Genomic DNA, 17,500 nt, shown 5'->3' with positions numbered 1-17,500 from the left:
ATATAGTGTGTAAATAGTTTTCCTTTACAATTAACATTTATTTCTGAAGTAAGGCAAGTTCTTTGCTCTTGTAATATTCAGTTGGTTTTGTTCCTTTCTTATGTTTCCATACATTTAATTCGGGAGAGAACTTGGTGCTAGTCAGCCATCCAGACATGACAGAGAGACGGTGGTGTATAGTAGGTAGGACTAGAATAGACATCTGTAAGTCATTGATGTCTTCAATCAGGGCTCCCCGAAAATCTGCAATAACAATAATAAAATTCAGAGACAGTCATACCCATTACACAGTGCCTCATCTTGTCTCAGGAGTATTCCCATCACTGTAACTCTTATAATACCTATAAACTCCAACAAAGGTTCTGAATATTCCTTTAACATGCCATGGAGTTATTCTGCACCATGTATGTTTCATCCATGCATTTACAAATCCCATCTGGTTAGATACAAAAGCTTACAAAGGTGGAACATTTGAATCAGTGTTATACATGTGAAAGCCTTTAAACCATTCATTCATGTGCTGTGATGTGGCTCTGGTGAGGAGTTCCTCCCTAAAAGTAAAAACATCAATTATACAGTGATTCAAAAGACTAACAATAATAAGGTTTGAGATTAAAACACACTACAAGTTACTACAATGTCAAATATTTTCATCTACACCCACCGCCCACTTTATTAGGAACACTTGCACATTCATGCAGTTGTCTAACCAGCCAAATATGTGGCAGCAGCATAATAAATAACAAACATGCAGATACAAGTCAAGAGCTTCAGTTAACGTTCACATTAAACATCAGAATGAGGAAACAGTGAGACTTTAACTGTGCCATGGTAGTTGGTACCAGATGGACTGGTTTGAGTATTTCAGAAACTGTTGATTTCCTTGGATTTTTACACACAACAGTCTCTAGAGTTTACACAGAATGGTGTGAAAAACAAAAAACATCCTGTGAGTGGAGGTTCTGCAGGCTGAAACACCATGTTGATGAGAGAGATCAGAGGAGAATGAGCAGACTGGTCTGAGCTGACAGGAAGTCTATAGTAACTCAGATAACTACAACAGCAGAAGACCACATCAGCTTCCACTGCTGTCATCCAAGAACAAGAATCTGAGGCGATCATGGGCACAGACTCACCAACACATCTTCAGCTGTCCAGGTTCGATGAGTCTGTGCCCATGATAGTCTGTTCTTGGCTGACAGAAGTGGAACCCACTGTGAAATTCTACTGTATCTGTATCATTTCTCCCCTAAAGGCAGAGCGTCAGAGCAAGGATTCAAAGTAAACGTATATAAAGTGTGATTATAAATAAATACACCCCTTCTATAAATGTGCTAATTCTACATGCTCAGCTAGTGCAGTTGTATAAGCAGGAAATTCATTACAGTTTCCACATGAAGTCTGTTTTGTTGAACTTCTCCACTGTTCACTGATGGAGACTTGAGTGTAAAACTGTTTGTGGTAATTGCAGTGCTAAAGCTATCACAGCATCACCTGTCCTATCTAATTAAATGTGTGAAAGTTTTCCCAAAATATTAGATTTTAGCTCATTTATGCGATAACATATTCAGAGAGGTTTAACTCATTATATACTAAAAAGGTCTTGACATGGCAACATGTAACACTTAATTATCTCCTTACATACAGTACAGTCTATCCTCTTATCTTATGGTGTGACAGGTCAGGTCAGAACACCCTCTTACAGAATACACTCACAAATAATGAGAATCAGCGTAAAGAGAATAAAACAGATTTTAAGTATAAGAGAAAATAAAGGAAAATCAAATAATTCCACAAGTTTATGAATCAAAATCTAATTGTTTTGCTTTAACAACAAATCTTAATGCAGTTTGATATTTGATGTGTGTGTGTGTGTGTGTGTGTGTGTGTGTGTGTGTGTGTGTGTGTGTGTGTAAGAGTGTGTGTGTGTGTGTGTGTGTGTGTGTGTGTGTGTGTGTGTAAGGGTGTGAGGAGGTGTGTGTTTTCTCCAGGGGAAAAAGACTTAATTAAAAATTCATCGTGATGCATTGTTGTGAGTATAAATATGTGGACTTTACAGTGAATCTCGTACGAGTTTGTGCTGAAATATTCTCACTGCAGATCACGTGTGAAACTCGTCTGAATCACCTGAAACATCATGTGTACCATCACATGCATGCCTGGAAGCTGGTCTGAATGGAAGGAAGTTGATCATCCGGTGAAGAAAATCTGCGAGTTGGTAAACACCTGTTTATATTTGTGTGTGGTGTTGTCTCTGTTACCTGAAGACTGTCTGGTACTTATAGAACAAGATTAAATAACTAAATAGAAGCCAGAATGTTAAGTTTACTTTATCATTATTATTATTATTATTATTATTGTTGTTATTGTTGTTGTTCTTGTATTGTTGTTGTTGTTATCAGTACTGTGCTTTGTGTGATGTGACTAATTTTTTATTTCAGTTAAAACATGAAGCTGAGAGTAAAAGCAAGAAGTTTCCAGTTTATGTCCCCCTGAATTACCGAAGCCAGACTGTTGCAGGAACAAACTATGAAATTAAGGTGTGTGTGTGTGTGTGTGTGTGTGTGTGTGTGTGTGTGTGTGTGTGTGTGTTTTAATTTTACTTGATCTGTGTGTAATGTTATAGTCTATAACTTTAGTTAATTAATTTTAGAAGTTATTGTTCAAAAGATGAAAAAATTAATATTAAAGAAACCTGAGAGTAAAGAAACTATGAAGCTGAAAGTTTAAATAAAATTAAATCACCATGTCAAGGATTAGACGTCCCTGTGAATGTCAACACCTTCTGAACAGTTACAGTAAATGTCCCTCTCTCTCTCTCTCTCTCTCTCTGTCTTTTTCAGGTGTTTGTGGGAAATGACTCGTGTCTTTTTCTGAGAGTTTTCCAGGGACTCGGTCCTGATCCTAAACCAGTGCTTCAGAAAACTACAGTGCTTTCACTTCCCAGCATCATTACCCATTAAAATCCCTGAATAATGATCTGTGTGTAATGAAATATTCTCTGTCATTGCCTCATGCTTGTGGTAAAGAGACAACTTAAAGACAATAATAAACTTCTTCAAATGATCAGTACAAATGTTGGTTTGAGTGTTTCATGTTCACACTTTTCTCTAAAAAATATGTTGAATCTGCTCTTACATATTATAATTAATTTTATATAATGTGTGGTTGTTTTTGCTAAAGTATAATAATGTGTTTAGACTAATGTTTAGTTTACATTTTTAATTCATTAAAATGTGCAGCTTGCACAATGAAATATTATTATTATTATTATTATTATTATTATTATTATTATTATTATTATTATAACTTTGTGAGTCTATGATTTAAGTAAAATCCTGCTGTTTGAAATCAGTTGAATGATGTATAATGAACAGGAGTCGTTATTATTGTTTATTCATGCTGAGGGATTAAAAATAAAAATCTATTGAAGTAAATCTAAAACCACAGATTAAGACAGAACACATGAAGACACAGTCCTCCATGTCCACGTCATTACTGCACTGCAAACACAATGCCAACTCAATCAAGGACTTTCTGTAAACTTCTGAATTCATTCTGCTGCTCCATCATGAGTTCCATCATCAATAAAGATTAGTGAGAATATTCCAGAAGCAGACATCCAAGCCATGACACTACCTCCACCATGTTTCACAGATCAGCTTGTATGTTCTGGATCATGAGCAGATCCTTTCTTTCTGCACACTTTGGTCTTTCCATCACTTTGGTAGAGGTTCATGTCAGTCCCAGGACGTTTGTGGATCATCTCTGTATTTCTTTGTGAATTCCAGTATGGATTTCTGACTCTTACTGCTGATGAGTGGTTTACATCTTGTGGTATGTCCTCTATATTTCTGCTCTCCAAGTCTTCTTCAGTGGATTGTGAGACCTTCACCCTGCCCTGTGGAGGATGTTGGTGATGTCACTGACTGTTGTTTTTGGGTTTTTCTTCACAGCTCTCACAATGTTTCTGTTATCAGCTGTTTCTTTTTCAGGACATTCCAGATTATTGTATTGACTATACCCAATGCTAGTGCGATGCCTCTGATAGATTTTCCCTCTTTTCTCAGCTTCAAAATGACTTGTTTTCTCCCATAGACAGATTCACATGTTCCAATATTTCTAATCACCTGATCATCACTGTGATATATGATTTATAAACGTTGAGAACTAGAGGGTGTCGCCAGACCCTCATGGTGTTATAATCACTGTAACTGTGTGTGCAGTCGCAGGGAAGTGAACTCCAGATGAAATGTGTGTGAGGATGATGAGGTGCAGAAACAGCTGAAGGATTCAGATTTCATCAGGGATCAGTTAAGGAACTAAAATTAACTGTAACTATAAATGGATAAAATGTACAATACACTATATGGCCAAAAGTATGTGCACCCCTGAACATCACACCCAAACGTGTTTCTTCCTCAAACTGTTACCTCAAAGTCTGAAGCACACAGTTGTATAGAACATCTCTGTACGCTGTAGCATTACAGTTTCCCTTCACTGGAACTAAGAGGAACCCAAACACTGTTCCAGCATGATACAAAGTGCACAAAGTCAAGCTCCATGAAGACATGGAGTGTGAAGGTTGGAAGGAGGTAGAAGAACTCGAGTGTCCTTCACAGAGCCCTGACCTCAACCCCACTAAACACCTTTGGGATGAACTGGAACTGGAGTCTCCTCACATCATCATCAGAACCTGACCTCAACCTCACTAACGCTCTTGTAGCTGAATGAACACAAATCCCAGAAGAGTGGAACTCATTATAACAGTAAAGGGGAATAAATCTGGAATGAAATGTTCCACAAGGACATATGGCTGTGATGAAAACTTTTGGCCATATAGGTGTATATTGTTCAAATCATTGGCAAATTGCTGTGGTATAAAAGGAGTATAACACAGGGATTGTGTCCTTCAGTGTAGTATCCTTCAGTGTAGTGTCCTTCAGTGTAGTCTCTTTCAGTGTAGTGCCCTTCAGTGTAGTGTTTTTCAGTGTAGTGCCCTTCAGTGTAGTGTTTTTCAGTGTAGTGTCCTTCAGTGTAGTGCCCTTCAGTGTAGTGTTTTTCAGTGTAGTGCCCTTCAGTGTAGTGTCTTTCAGTGTAGTGTCTTTCAGTGTAGTGTCCTTAAGTGTAGTGCCCTTAAGTGTAGTGTAGTGCCCTTAAGTGTAGTGCCCTTCAGTGTAGTGTCCTTCAGTGTAGTGCCCTTCAGTGTAGTGCCCTTCAGTGTAGTGTCTTTCAGTGTAGTGTCCTTCAGTGTAGAGTCCTTCAGTGTAGTGTCCTTCAGTGCAGTGCCCTTCAGTGTAGAGTCCTTCAGTGTAGTGCCCTTCAGTGCAGTGCCCTTCAGTGTAGAGTCCTTCAGTGTAGTGTCCTTCAGTGTAGAGTCTTTCAGTGTAGAGTCCTTCAGTGTAGAGTCCTTCAGTGTAGAGTCCTTCAGTGTAGTGTCCTTCAGTGCAGTGCCCTTCAGTGTAGAGTCCTTCAGTGTAGAGTCCTTCAGTGTAGAGTCCTTCAGTGTAGTGTCCTTCAGTGCAGTGCCCTTCAGTGTAGAGTCCTTCAGTGTAGAGTCCTTCAGTGTAGAGTCCTTCAGTGTAGTGTCCTTCAGTGCAGTGCCCTTCAGTGTAGAGTCCTTCAGTGTAGTGCCCTTCAGTGCAGTGCCCTTCAGTGTAGAGTCCTTCAGTGTAGAGTCTTTCAGTGTAGAGTCCTTAAGTGTAGTGTCCTTCAGTGTAGTGTCCTCAGAGTGACCTGTTGTGTGAGAGCTAAACTGTGATGTGAAGTCGTGACACGTCGAACAAACAACATGATGAGACACGAAAAGAAATGAAAGAATGAATGAAAAAGGGATAGAGTGTGGAATTTTACTGCAGGCTGTTCTCACACACAAACACACACACAAACACACACACACACGCACACACACATACACACACACAAACACACACCTGTAAAAATTTAATCACTCTAATGAGTGGATTATGTTGTACATAAAATATACATGAAATAAACACGAGGGAGACCTAGTATGAGTAATATGTAATCTTATTGAGAATTCACTGGGCTGGTGGACTGTAAGAACGGATGTTCACCTAAGACACAGCACACAGATAAGCAATGCACAGGGAGATAACAATACATGTATTTGATTAGTGCGGCAGGCCTCAGAGCGTAGGTGGAGTACGTCTGCACGCAGGCAGAAGGTCAACTAAGAGACACACACACACACACACACACACACACACACACACACACAGAGGCCTGGTGTGTATGCAGAAAACAGAAATTATTCTGTTTCATATTCTGTTTCATGAAAAACTATTATAGGGTAATGTACATGCAAGCACCATAAAAAAAGAAAGAAATGTAGAACAAACATAAAATTTACTCATAATGTAGAGATGGTGTGTTTGAAGGTGTCCATTCTCGACGGAACTCCAGTCAGGAGTGACACAGACAAGGTCAAGTTATCTTTAAAGAGTGAAACAAGACAAAATATATTTTGGAGCCGGAACTGCACCTGCGTGATAAGGGTCGCTCAACAGTGCCAATTGATGTACGTAATGGTCTTCCAGGACAGCTAACTCTAAACATTTTGGTGTCTGGGTCATCCTGACCCTAAGAAAACTGTATAAATAGAAGAGCTTCAGCTCTGGGTTCTTGGGATCACCCTTGGGACGTCTCAACTGTGTGATCTCATGCAACAATAAATTTGGACCCTTGCCTCTCCTCACTCATGGGCCCAGTGTCTTACTTTCGTCCTTCAACTGGTTAATGTATGTGAGTATCTGTTTCTATGTTAAATATCAGTTGTCTTTGGGTAATAGGCAAATTTTGATACAATAATTAAAATGAAATCGGATTAACAAATATATAAAAATCATACAGTAATGTTTATTATGTGTTTACTGTACGCAGATATTTAAATGTGTACAATATAAACATATCACAGTCGCCTTTATTCATATATCACATTTAAAAGACAAGTGTCAGCCAAAGTGCCATACTTCATCTCGGCTAATTCCAAACAATGAAATAAAAGAGAAATAAAAGGAGATACAAAACGAGAATAAAAGAATAAGTAATAATAAATAAACAGTAAATCACAGGAGAAATAAAAACATTAAAAGACAAAACCACAGATAAAAGACGGGACACAAACCGAAGCCCTGATACTACAGATCTTAAAGACCTCCCGATGCCTGGGAAAATAAATATGTTTAGAGTGGATTTAAAAAGGTCTATATTGAAGGATGTCTTTATGAAAAATGGTAAGCTGTCTCGGATCTCAGAGCTGAGGTGGAAAAGTCCTGCTCAAATCTGAACATCTTCTGTCTGAGGAACGGTAGAACGGAGCTGCTTAGACAATCTTAAAGTTCTGAAGGTGTTTTGAAGACAGAGGAGAACAGAGATATAACTGAAAACTTCTAACTTTAGATACAAATAACAAAAGCTTGAACTGTGTTCTGTATTTGACTGGCAACCAGTGAAGGGAGGCCAAGACAGGAGAGATGCGTTCTGTCTTTTTGGTGCTCTTTTTCACACCATTACCCTTCTGTGTAAATGCTAGAGACTGTTACGTGTGTGAACATCTCAGACCAGCAGTTTCTGAAATACTCCAACATCACCTGAAGCTCCTGGACTGTGTACAGTATATATAAAGATGGTATGTAGAATAAATATTGTATAAACCATACAAATGATCTAAATTATATCTACAGCAGTTTTATATGTTTCTATTTTTCATGACTGAATCTCTTAAAGTTTTTAATAAACTTTAACTCTGTGACTCATTTCTGATCTCTTCTGGTCATTATTTATTAACAGCGGGCGTGTCACCTGCACCTGTGTGTGTGTGTGTGTGTGTGTGTGTGTGTGTGTGTGTGTGTGTGTGTGTGTGTGTGTGCTTGTTCATGCATGTATTTGCCTTTAGGACTGGGAGGAACTCTATTATGTATATAAAAAAATAAAACAATACAGACTGCATTAGAGAAATAAACATTTATTACAGGGTTTGTGTGTGTGTGTGTGTGTGTGTGTGTGTGTAAGTGAGTGTGTGTATTTGCCTTGAGGAGTAGGTGTTGGCCAAATCCTCTACATTATGTAACATAGTATTGTGTAATCTTTCCCTCCCTCCTCCTGTTCCCTTTGCTCCCTCCCTCGTTCCATTCTGAATAAAAAGGTATCTGTTGTGCATCTCCTCACTCGCTCATCACTTGTTCCCTCTCAAGTTTGATGCTGAATTAGACTCCATTGCTTCATCACCATGACATCCGTTGTTCAGTCTCGTACCAGCTTCAGCTCAGGTGGATCTGGTGGTTCCATGCGCTCCATGGGCGGTGGCCGTGTGAGTGGCGGGAGAGCCCAGAGCCTTTACGGAGGCAGTGGTTATGGTGTACGCATCTCCAGTGGCCCAGCGCTCCTTGGCTCTGCAGCTGGAGGTGGCTATGGCGCAGGTGGTGGCTACAGCGCAGGTGGTGGTTACGGCACAGGTGGTGGTTACGGCGCAGGAAGTGGCTATGGCGCAGGTGGTGGTTTCGGTGGAAGCTTTGGAGGGGCCGGGGGTGGTTTCAGCAAGGGTGATGCCGTCGATGTATCAGAAAGTGAGAAGCTGACGATGCAGAACCTGAATGAGCGTCTGGCCTCCTACCTGGAAAAGGTGCACACCCTGGAGAAGGCCAACGCTGATCTGGAGCTCAAGATCCGCCTATTCCTTGAGAGCAAGACCTCACCAACGGCCCGAGACTACTCTGCCTACTTTACCACCATCAGTGAACTGCAGGACAAGGTAGGACTCTACATCACTCACTATATACTTACTCACTATGGTAGGGCCCTAACTCGAGGGCCTTCACTCTAGGCCTTTTCTCACTGACTACCTTCTTTGTATAGTCCCTCCAGGATTTAGTGATGTTGAGATTGCAGAAATTAATGCAAAATCAAGCAAATTCTGTAATATTTGCATGAGCCTGCAATTTTTCAAAATCATCACAACGCGCATTCAGTCAAAGCACTCTTCTCTTTACGTTTGTCGAATAAGAGTACAGCTAAAAGGTCTCATTTACCAGCAAAAATCACTTTGAAAGTCTGTGTAAAACAACTTTGTGCAATTTAAATTTAAATTTAAAGTGAAATCCTGTAGGGACTGTTTGTTTTGCTAAGATAGATCTCTATCCAGGTTAGGGCCCTCAGTTCCTCACTAACCCCAACTCACCTGGGTAGGACCCTCAATTCTTCACTATCCCCATTTTACTGTGGAAGAACTCTCAGTTCTTCACTAAAACATTCTCACCAGCTTAGGACCCTCAGTTCCCTCTCCAGGATGAGACCCTTAGATATTCACTATCTTGATCTTACCTTGGTCAATTCTTCATTATATCCTTTCTCACAATGGTATGGCCTTCTCTTACTTACCATCTACTTCCTCACTGAAGTAAGGCCCACAACTCCCTCACTATCCCCATTGACTATCTGCTTGGTTAAGTGGTTTGTGTAGATGCAGGGTTAGGACGTCACTTTCTCATAAAAGTAGGACCCTCACCCCATCTATATCCCCTTTGTCAATAATACAGGAGCATGCTTATTCCTCACTACATTAGGACTCCCAGTCCCTCACTATCCCCTTGCTCACTGAGAGAGTGGTTAGTTAAGGGGTCAAGGTGAAGGGGCGGGGTTTTAAAGTGTGGTGTACACCATTGCATAAGCAATAAATCACCTGTTATTCTGGCTCAGATAAATAAAGGAGTGTAATAAAAGTGGGAACACACTTTCACTGTTTTGTGTCAGTGAATGGAACACCCTCAGGCATACACACACACACACACACACACACACACACACACACACACACCCACACACACACAGACACGACCACACCCGCCATTCAGAATAACAAAAAACTCGAGTTACTGCCCCATTGTGACTCATCACCCTGTGGCTATGTTTGAAATTACACCGGAGATCCAGACTTCCTCTTCACTTTTATTAATCTATTTATCGACTGTGATGTGTTCATTTATATCCTGTAGATCCAGTATGCCACACGCATCAGTGGAGGCATTTACCTCAGCATCGACAACTCCAAGCTTGCTGCTGATGACTTCAGAGTCAAGCATGTTTTCTTTTATAAAATAACACAAAACAATTTTTCAATTAATCCATACTTCAGTGCAATGAGAGTTATTATGTGTAATAACAGACAGAATGTTAATCACACTAAGTATCTAAACTTTTTAGCAATTAATAATTCCATAATTCATGATGTTGACCTCAGTTTTGCTCATTTGGTTTGTGTTTAATTGTGGAATATATTAAAATATTTTGGATTGTTTCAGGTATGAGAACGAGCTGGCCATGAGGCAGTCGGTGGACGCTGACATCGCTGGGCTGAGGAGAGTCCTGGACGAGCTGACGTTGGCCAGATCCGATCTGGAGATGCAGATTGAGGGTCTGAAGGAGGAGCTGATCTTCCTCAAGAAGAACCATGAGGAAGTGTGTGATGGAGTGACATAGTTATCTACACATCACCATAGAACTAGCACAACATTTCTGGTGGCTGTACCTATCTCACCCTGTTAGCTCCATAATTTTGATCTCCTCAGCCAGGAAGTGACATCACATCGCTTACAAAAGTCACTTGATTGAAAGCTGACAGTGAAGTGAAAATAAACACTGAAATATAGTTTTGTTATAGGCTAGTATAGGCTAATACCAGCCTACTATTTTCCAGCTTGATTAAAGTGCAGGTGAAACAAATTTTATGTTTTTTTATTCAAATAAATACATAAATAAAATAAAGACAGTTCTGTAAATAACAATGATAGACATGGTGATAAATTATATCACACTATAAGTAATAACAATATAGCATAATATTAGTGCTTATTTCAGGCCTTGCTGTTACACCCTCGTACCTCACCACCACCCTTGTTTTCTCTGCAGGACCTCCTCGCTGCACGCTCCCAGATGAGCGGTCAAGTCAATGTGGAAGTCGATGCCAAACCGCAGGAAGACCTCAGCAAAGTCATGGCTGAGATCCGCGAGCACTATGAGGCTGCTGCCACTAAAAACAACCGTGAACTCGAAGCTTGGTTCCAGACCAAGGTAAAAAAAAAAAAAATTAATTTCCTTGTACAAGTGTTTGCACTGTGATACAACTTCAGACTTGTCTTGTTAAACACTGCCATGAATGTTTTTTCTCCAGAGCGAGGAACTGAACAAAGAAGTCGTCAGCAGCACAGAAACGCTCCATACCAGCAAATCTGAAACCACAGATTTGAAGCGAATGCTGCAGGCGCTGGAGATCGAGCTGCAGTCACAACTCAGCATGGTGAAGAATAACATTTCTACATTTATACTCTAGACAATCAGCTAGCATCACTACTGCATTGCTAAAAATATGCAATGCAAATTCACTCCTCATGAAGCAATTCTAAGCTTTCTAATAAAACTAGCTCACATCATACTGCAAAATAGCTAACATCATTTGCAATGTTAAACAATGATAGCTAGCATAACATAAGTAGTATAGTAAAGTTTACCAATATAGAAGCAATTCTAAACAAAAGTATTGGATAGTATAGGTCATACTGCAAATTAGCTAACATTACTAACAATGCTAAACAAAGATAGTCCACATTACAGCTGTAGCAATACTTAAAATTAAACACTTCCTAGACATGAACATTTACACGCAGGTAATGCTGCTATCATGGACAATTGGCTAGCAATACTTACAATGTTAAACTAACATGGCTAGCATTATGCCTGTAGAAATATTTTAAATATTTTTTTTATGGTATTATGGGTCCATTGTAGCAATGTTAACCACTACTGAAGCAATTCTAATATAACTAACTAATATCGGTCATATTGCAAAATAGCTAATAGTACTAGCAATGTCAAACAAAACTAGCTAGTATTACTATTAAAGAAATGCTAATTAGGATTATAAATGATTATTACCAGCTTTGAGTGCTCATTTATTAAACCAACATTCTTCTTTGCAGAAAGCGTCGCTGGAACACACTCTAGCAGACACAAAGGCACGTTATTCAGCCAAACTAGGAGGCTACCAGCAGCAGGTGACGAGTATGGAGGAGCAGCTGGTGCAGCTTCGGGCTGATCTGGAGCGTCAGTCTCAGGAGTATCAGGTGCTGCTGGACATCAAGGCCAGACTTGAAATGGAGATCGCCGAGTACAGGAGACTGCTGGATGGAGAAGGTGTAAGGTGAGATGCATTGCAGTGGCCTGACACACTTTCCACTTTCCATTTCTCACTTTCCATCTGTACAAGACACACTGCTAGGTAGTTACTTTGTAAACTGGCTAGCTAGCTAACTAGACCAAAATGTGCAGTAAGAGTAAAAATATGTATTTTGTGTGTGTGTGTGTGTGTGTGTGTGTGCAGCAGCTCCAGCTCCAGCTCCAGCTCCAAGCGCAAGGTGGTGACAGTGGTGGAGGAGGTGGTGGACGGCAAAGTCGTCAGCTCCACTTCCAAATCCATCACGAACAAACGGTGAGGAAACATCACGAATGAGAAGAACATGAACGTCCTCCATGAAACCTGAATTATGACAACGCTAAAGCATCAATAAAAGTGTTCAAACTTAAACAAGTGTGTTTGTGTCATGTGGTTTATTCATCCTTGGTTGGTTACAGTTGGTATAAAGTTATAAAGCAGAATTGCATGAAGTTAGATAAGGACTAACTTGAAGGCTATAGATAGAGAGGTTAAAAATAAATTATTCAAAGTGTTAGTTAAAGTAAACGGGAGAATAGAGTGATAGAAAGAAAAATTATAAAGTAAATAGAAAGTAATAATGAGATGGGAATGTTATAAAATACATACATTTAAAAAATAAAATGGAAAAAAATGAAATGTATTATAAGTTTAAAAACATAGATCATTCATTGAGCTAGCCCATTCTGGTTGTCTTTTGGAGAAGACAGGAGAAAACCTGGAGGGCAAGAGAGCACTGAGAGCTATGAGCCATCACGACTGATTTCAGGGCTTTAGGTTGGAAGAAAACAGATTTAAAGACATTGTGTTTAGAAGAACGGGCCAAAATCACACCTGAATACTGCGGCTGATTCGTTTCTTCATACAGGAAGCATCTTGAAGCTGTCATTACAAACAACATCTTCTCATTAGCTGATGAAATACTAAACTGTCTCTGTGATGGGGGTTACTCTGCTGATCATATCATTAGTTATTGGTGCAATTTTATTTTCAAATTGAAATGACCAGAGGACCTGCACTGTGATATGTGAAGAGATGTGGGATGGGTTTTAGGGTTCCAGTGGAGGAATGATTAAAAAGTAAAACTAATGAGAGGGAATGAATAATTAAACACAGAGATCCTGCAAAAATAAGGACTATTTCAATTCAATTCAGTTTAGCTTAATTTGTATAGTGCTTTTAACAATGGACATTATCACAAAGCAGCTTTACAGAAATATATAAATATTAGATCTAAATTTTAAATTGAGGCATTTATCCCTAATGAGCAGTCAGAGGCAACGGTGGCAAAGAAAAACTCCCTGAGACGATATGAGGAAGAAACCTTGAGAGGAACCAGACTCAAACGGGAACCCGTCCTCATCTGGGTGACACCAGATAGTGCGATTATAAATAAATCCCTTCTCTAACTGTGTGCTACATGATAAACAAGAAGTGCAACTGTGTAATCATGAAATTCACCACAGTCTCAACATGAAGTCTATTCCGCTGGAGTAATGAACTGTCCACCGATGGAGACCTGAAAGTCTGTTTGTGTAATTGTGGCAGTTGCAGTTCCAAAAATGTCACCGAACTGCAACCACAGTCACAAGACACAGCACCAAAACTACCCACATCAATTGCAGTCCAATGCCATCTTCACAGCTTCCAAGTGTGTCCCAAGGATGTCCATATCGGGCCATCCTCAGCAACAGTGAGTGGCGTCCAAGTGACAAGAACTCCAGAAGCAGGGCACCAGGACAGATCAGGCCGGTCAGAGCAGAATGGGTCAGGCCCACTGCTACCTCAGGGGCAACATGTGTAGAGCTTGTGATTGTGATGATTAGACTTTGGTATCATCATCTTCGCAGGTGTTGGTGTCATCTGGAATCTTCGTAGAGGAGGGTTCTGAGCTGAAGGGCCACATACACTGACTACCTCGGGATGAGCATCCAGAGTTAGGAATAGGAAACAAATGGAGAAGGATTAGCATAGCTGCTGTTCATTGCATTTCAGGCAGAGATGACCATGTGCATTTGTTATCATTTTATCAGAGATGACTGGAGTACAACGTTATGAGATGTGTTATGTGAATGCTAGGCTAAAGAAATGTCTTTAATCTGGATTTAAACTGAAAGAGTGTAATATTCATATACCTGGTTTTAAGAGATGGATGGAGTTTCTCCACAGGGGGGTGCTGTGGAACTGGAAGTGCTCGCTAGTGAGTTTCATCAATATTCAGCGGTCATCATGTTCATAAGGGAATATAATCATGAAGTAAGCGAATAAACAAACTAACAATTTATAATAACTAAATAATTTTTTATTGAAATATACACAGTGGGGTCCAAAGGTCTGAGAGCACTAGTGAATCTATTTTGCATTCTTTTCTAATTAATAATTATATTATTAACAACAACTTGAGTGCTAAATAGAATCTTTAAAATATTTAAATTTCTTCGTATTTGGTATGTCCCCTTTTTGCTTTAATGGCAGTGTGCACTCGAGCTGGCATGGACTCCAAAAGTTTGTGTAAAACCTCATAACTGGAGTGTTGTCTGATTACACGCTTCAATAGAAGAGATTAGACATGAGGAATTCTGTCCTTTTGTACAAAGCAATTGACATGGCCAATATGACACATTTGCTTACATTTAAATAGGGAGCTAGAAATAGTGCAAATAGTGCCGATTCTTGAATATTAAATGTACAAGATATTGAACATTTACTTTCTTTCTTGTAGCTACTCTAGACTGCGACAGTCAGAACACAGACACACTGGAGGAGCTTCTTCTCTACTGTTGTCATTGGCATCTGGCAGACAGAGAAACAAAACACATGTTATCAAATATGTGGTCAGAGAAGTCACTCACCCCTCTGTGCCTGCCATTCCCTTTTATAGCCACCTGTCTCCTGCAGGACACTGAGGAGAAGCCGCTCCACTCATTAGCTGCCAGCCGTGTGTGTTTCTGCCACTCCACCTTGCAGTCACATGCTCCTTTCCTGTCCAAAACAAACGGGGTGCTGAAGTGATGCTGTCTGCTGTCCTTTCTTTCTCAGAACTTTGTGATTGCATCTGGGCCTAAAATCATCCATTTTCTATAAGAACAGTGGTGGAACTTTCCTCAAAGTTTCAACCAACAAAAGTTTCGGTTCATCCACACTAGAACATCAACAATCTGCTCATTTCATCTACACTGCAGCCCATAAATGCTCATAAATGGATAGGGCAATAAAGTTTAGGTCAGGGCTGTATGGTTTAGGTAGGTGCTTTAGGGTTTAGGTGAGGACTGTAGGGATTAGGGAAGGGCTGAAGGGTTTAGTTCAGGGCTATAGGGATTAGGTCAGGACTGTAGGATTTCAGTCAGGGCTGCAAGGTTTAGGTCAGGGCTGTAGGATTTAGGTCAGGACTGTAGGATTTCAGTCACGGCAGTAGGGTTTAGGGCAGGGCTGTAAGGTTTAGTTCAGGGCTATAGGGTTTAGGTGAGGACTGTAGGGATTAGGGAAGGGCTGAAGGGTTTAGTTCAGGGCTATAGGGTTTAGATCAGGGCTTTAGGGTTTAGGTCAGGGCTTTATGTTTTAGGACAGGGCTGTAGGGTTTAGATCAGCGCTGTAGGGTTCTTCTATCGTTTCTATAAACTTAAATAATTTCTTCAATGATTTTTGCAAGTCTGCAACTAGAATGTCTCTGTACAGTGACTTCATGATGCCATTAGTGAACACAAGCTCACCAAAACCACTGAAGAATATACAGCCCCAGTCTCCCCCATGCTTTATAGAACTATTAGTGGAGATTGGTAAGAATTTTCTCCTGGCATTATCGACTCAATCACAGGACTAGACAGACCTACACAGGACTACACAGGACTAGACAGACCTACACAGACCTACACAGGACTAGACAGACATACATAGACCTACACAGACTTACACAGACCTACACAGGACTACACAGGACTACACAGACCTACACAGACCTACACAGGACTACACAGGACTACACAGGACTACACAGGACTACACAGACCTACACAGGACTACACAGGACTACACAGGACTACACAGGACTACACAGACCTACACAGACCTACACAGACCTACACAGGACTACACAGGACTACACAGACCTACACAGGACTACATAAAATGCACGTGTGCAACAGTGCAAGACGGTGCAGTAATTACTAAACAGGACAAGAGGAACAGTGAAGGAGAGTGCAGTACATAGTTCCAATGTAGAATAATGTGCAAAGAGATATTTATTACATTATAATAATAAATGTAAACATAACATGATAATTAGCAGAAAAACTGCAGGGGGTCAGTACAGCAGTACAGTATTTTGTTTACGGTGTTTTAACAGCAATTTAAGAAAGAAATGTGCAAAAGTTGCAGAGGTAGTGGAATGGTGTTCATGTATGTGTGTGTGCGTGCGTGCGTGCGTATGTGTGTGTGTGAAGGTCATAATATGTAAGGCAAGTCTGTTCTCGTGTCTCGTGAGAATGTGGAAACTGGCATCTAGGTCAGCATTCTGATTCATCAAATCAGCTTTCTTTTCAGCAAAGGCCAGTTTAGCAGAGGCAGCTTTCACCTTAGCATGTGCTTTGGTGGCAGAAAACGTGGTGGTTGAAGATGTTGATGGTGGCAGAAATCAGTTTCATGCAGAAATAAATCAGTTTAATGACGAGTGAAGGAGCTTTATTAAAATTTAAGGTTTATGTGGCTTTATTGTCATTTACATTGTGAACAGCTGGTACAGTACACAGTGAAATGAAACAACATTTCTTCCAGATCATGGGGCTACAAACCTACACAGACCTACACAGACCTACACAGGAGTAAAAAGCACTACACAGGACTACACAGGACTATACAGACCTACACAGACCTACACAGGACTACACAGACCTACACAGACCTACACAGGACTACACAGGACTACACAGACCTACACAGACCTACACAGGACTATACAGACCTACACAGACCTACACAGACCTACACAAGACTACACAGGACTACACAGACCTACACAGGACTACACAGGACTACACAGACCTACACAGACCTACACAGGACTATACAGACCTACACAGACCTACACAGACCTACACAGGACTACACAGGACTACACAGACCTACACAGGACTACACAGACCTACACAGGACTACACAGACCTACACAGACCTACACAGGACTACACAGACCTACACAGGACTACACAGGACTACACAGGACTACACAGGACTACACAGACCTACACAGACCTACACAGGACTACACAGACCTACACA

General features: G+C 40.4%; 1 protein-coding gene and 3 long non-coding RNA genes across 5 annotated transcripts in view; 2 read left to right on the top strand and 2 right to left on the bottom strand.

Annotated features, from left to right (window-relative positions):
* The window catches only part of LOC124626246 (uncharacterized), a 3,009-nt gene extending 956 nt beyond the window's left edge, over positions 1-2,053 (bottom strand). The window contains exons 1-2 of the long non-coding RNA XR_006980964.2: positions 342-2,053; positions 1-243 (exon numbers count right to left, since the gene is read on the bottom strand). The exon at positions 1-243 is cut by the window's left edge and continues 956 nt beyond it. This is a non-coding gene — a long non-coding RNA (uncharacterized LOC124626246). The remainder of the gene's footprint in view (positions 244-341) is intronic.
* Positions 2,054-2,055: 2 nt separating this feature from the next.
* LOC108256795 (uncharacterized) lies at positions 2,056-3,076 on the top strand. Its single transcript, XR_001810354.2, has 3 exons — positions 2,056-2,218; positions 2,442-2,540; positions 2,844-3,076. It is a non-coding gene; the product is annotated as an uncharacterized LOC108256795 (long non-coding RNA).
* A 5,100-nt stretch (positions 3,077-8,176) lies between these two features.
* LOC108256993 (keratin, type I cytoskeletal 13) lies at positions 8,177-12,602 on the top strand. 2 transcript variants are annotated; one of them, XM_053675308.1, is made up of 7 exons: positions 8,177-8,773; positions 10,014-10,096; positions 10,320-10,476; positions 10,927-11,088; positions 11,189-11,314; positions 11,994-12,214; positions 12,398-12,602. In XM_053675308.1, the coding sequence occupies exons 1-7, from the start codon at positions 8,252-8,254 to the stop codon at positions 12,504-12,506; spliced, it is 1,380 nt and encodes a 459-aa protein (XP_053531283.1). In that variant the 5' UTR covers positions 8,177-8,251; the 3' UTR covers positions 12,507-12,602. The 2 variants fall into 2 exon arrangements, with proteins under 2 accessions (XP_053531283.1, XP_053531282.1); XM_053675307.1 differs by having other exon boundaries at positions 12,395-12,602.
* The window catches only part of LOC108256997 (uncharacterized), a 9,342-nt gene continuing 2,839 nt past the window's right edge, over positions 10,998-17,500 (bottom strand). The window contains exons 3-6 of the long non-coding RNA XR_006980961.2: positions 15,112-15,208; positions 14,935-15,019; positions 14,362-14,423; positions 10,998-14,139 (exon numbers count right to left, since the gene is read on the bottom strand). This is a non-coding gene — a long non-coding RNA (uncharacterized LOC108256997). The remainder of the gene's footprint in view (positions 14,140-14,361; positions 14,424-14,934; positions 15,020-15,111; positions 15,209-17,500) is intronic.

The sequence above is a fragment of the Ictalurus punctatus genome, chromosome 24, assembly GCF_001660625.3.
Source record: "Ictalurus punctatus breed USDA103 chromosome 24, Coco_2.0, whole genome shotgun sequence".
Lineage (NCBI taxonomy): Eukaryota > Metazoa > Chordata > Actinopteri > Siluriformes > Ictaluridae > Ictalurus > Ictalurus punctatus.
Note: the sequence above shows the minus strand (reverse complement) of the source record. Positions and strands in the feature narration are given on the sequence as shown.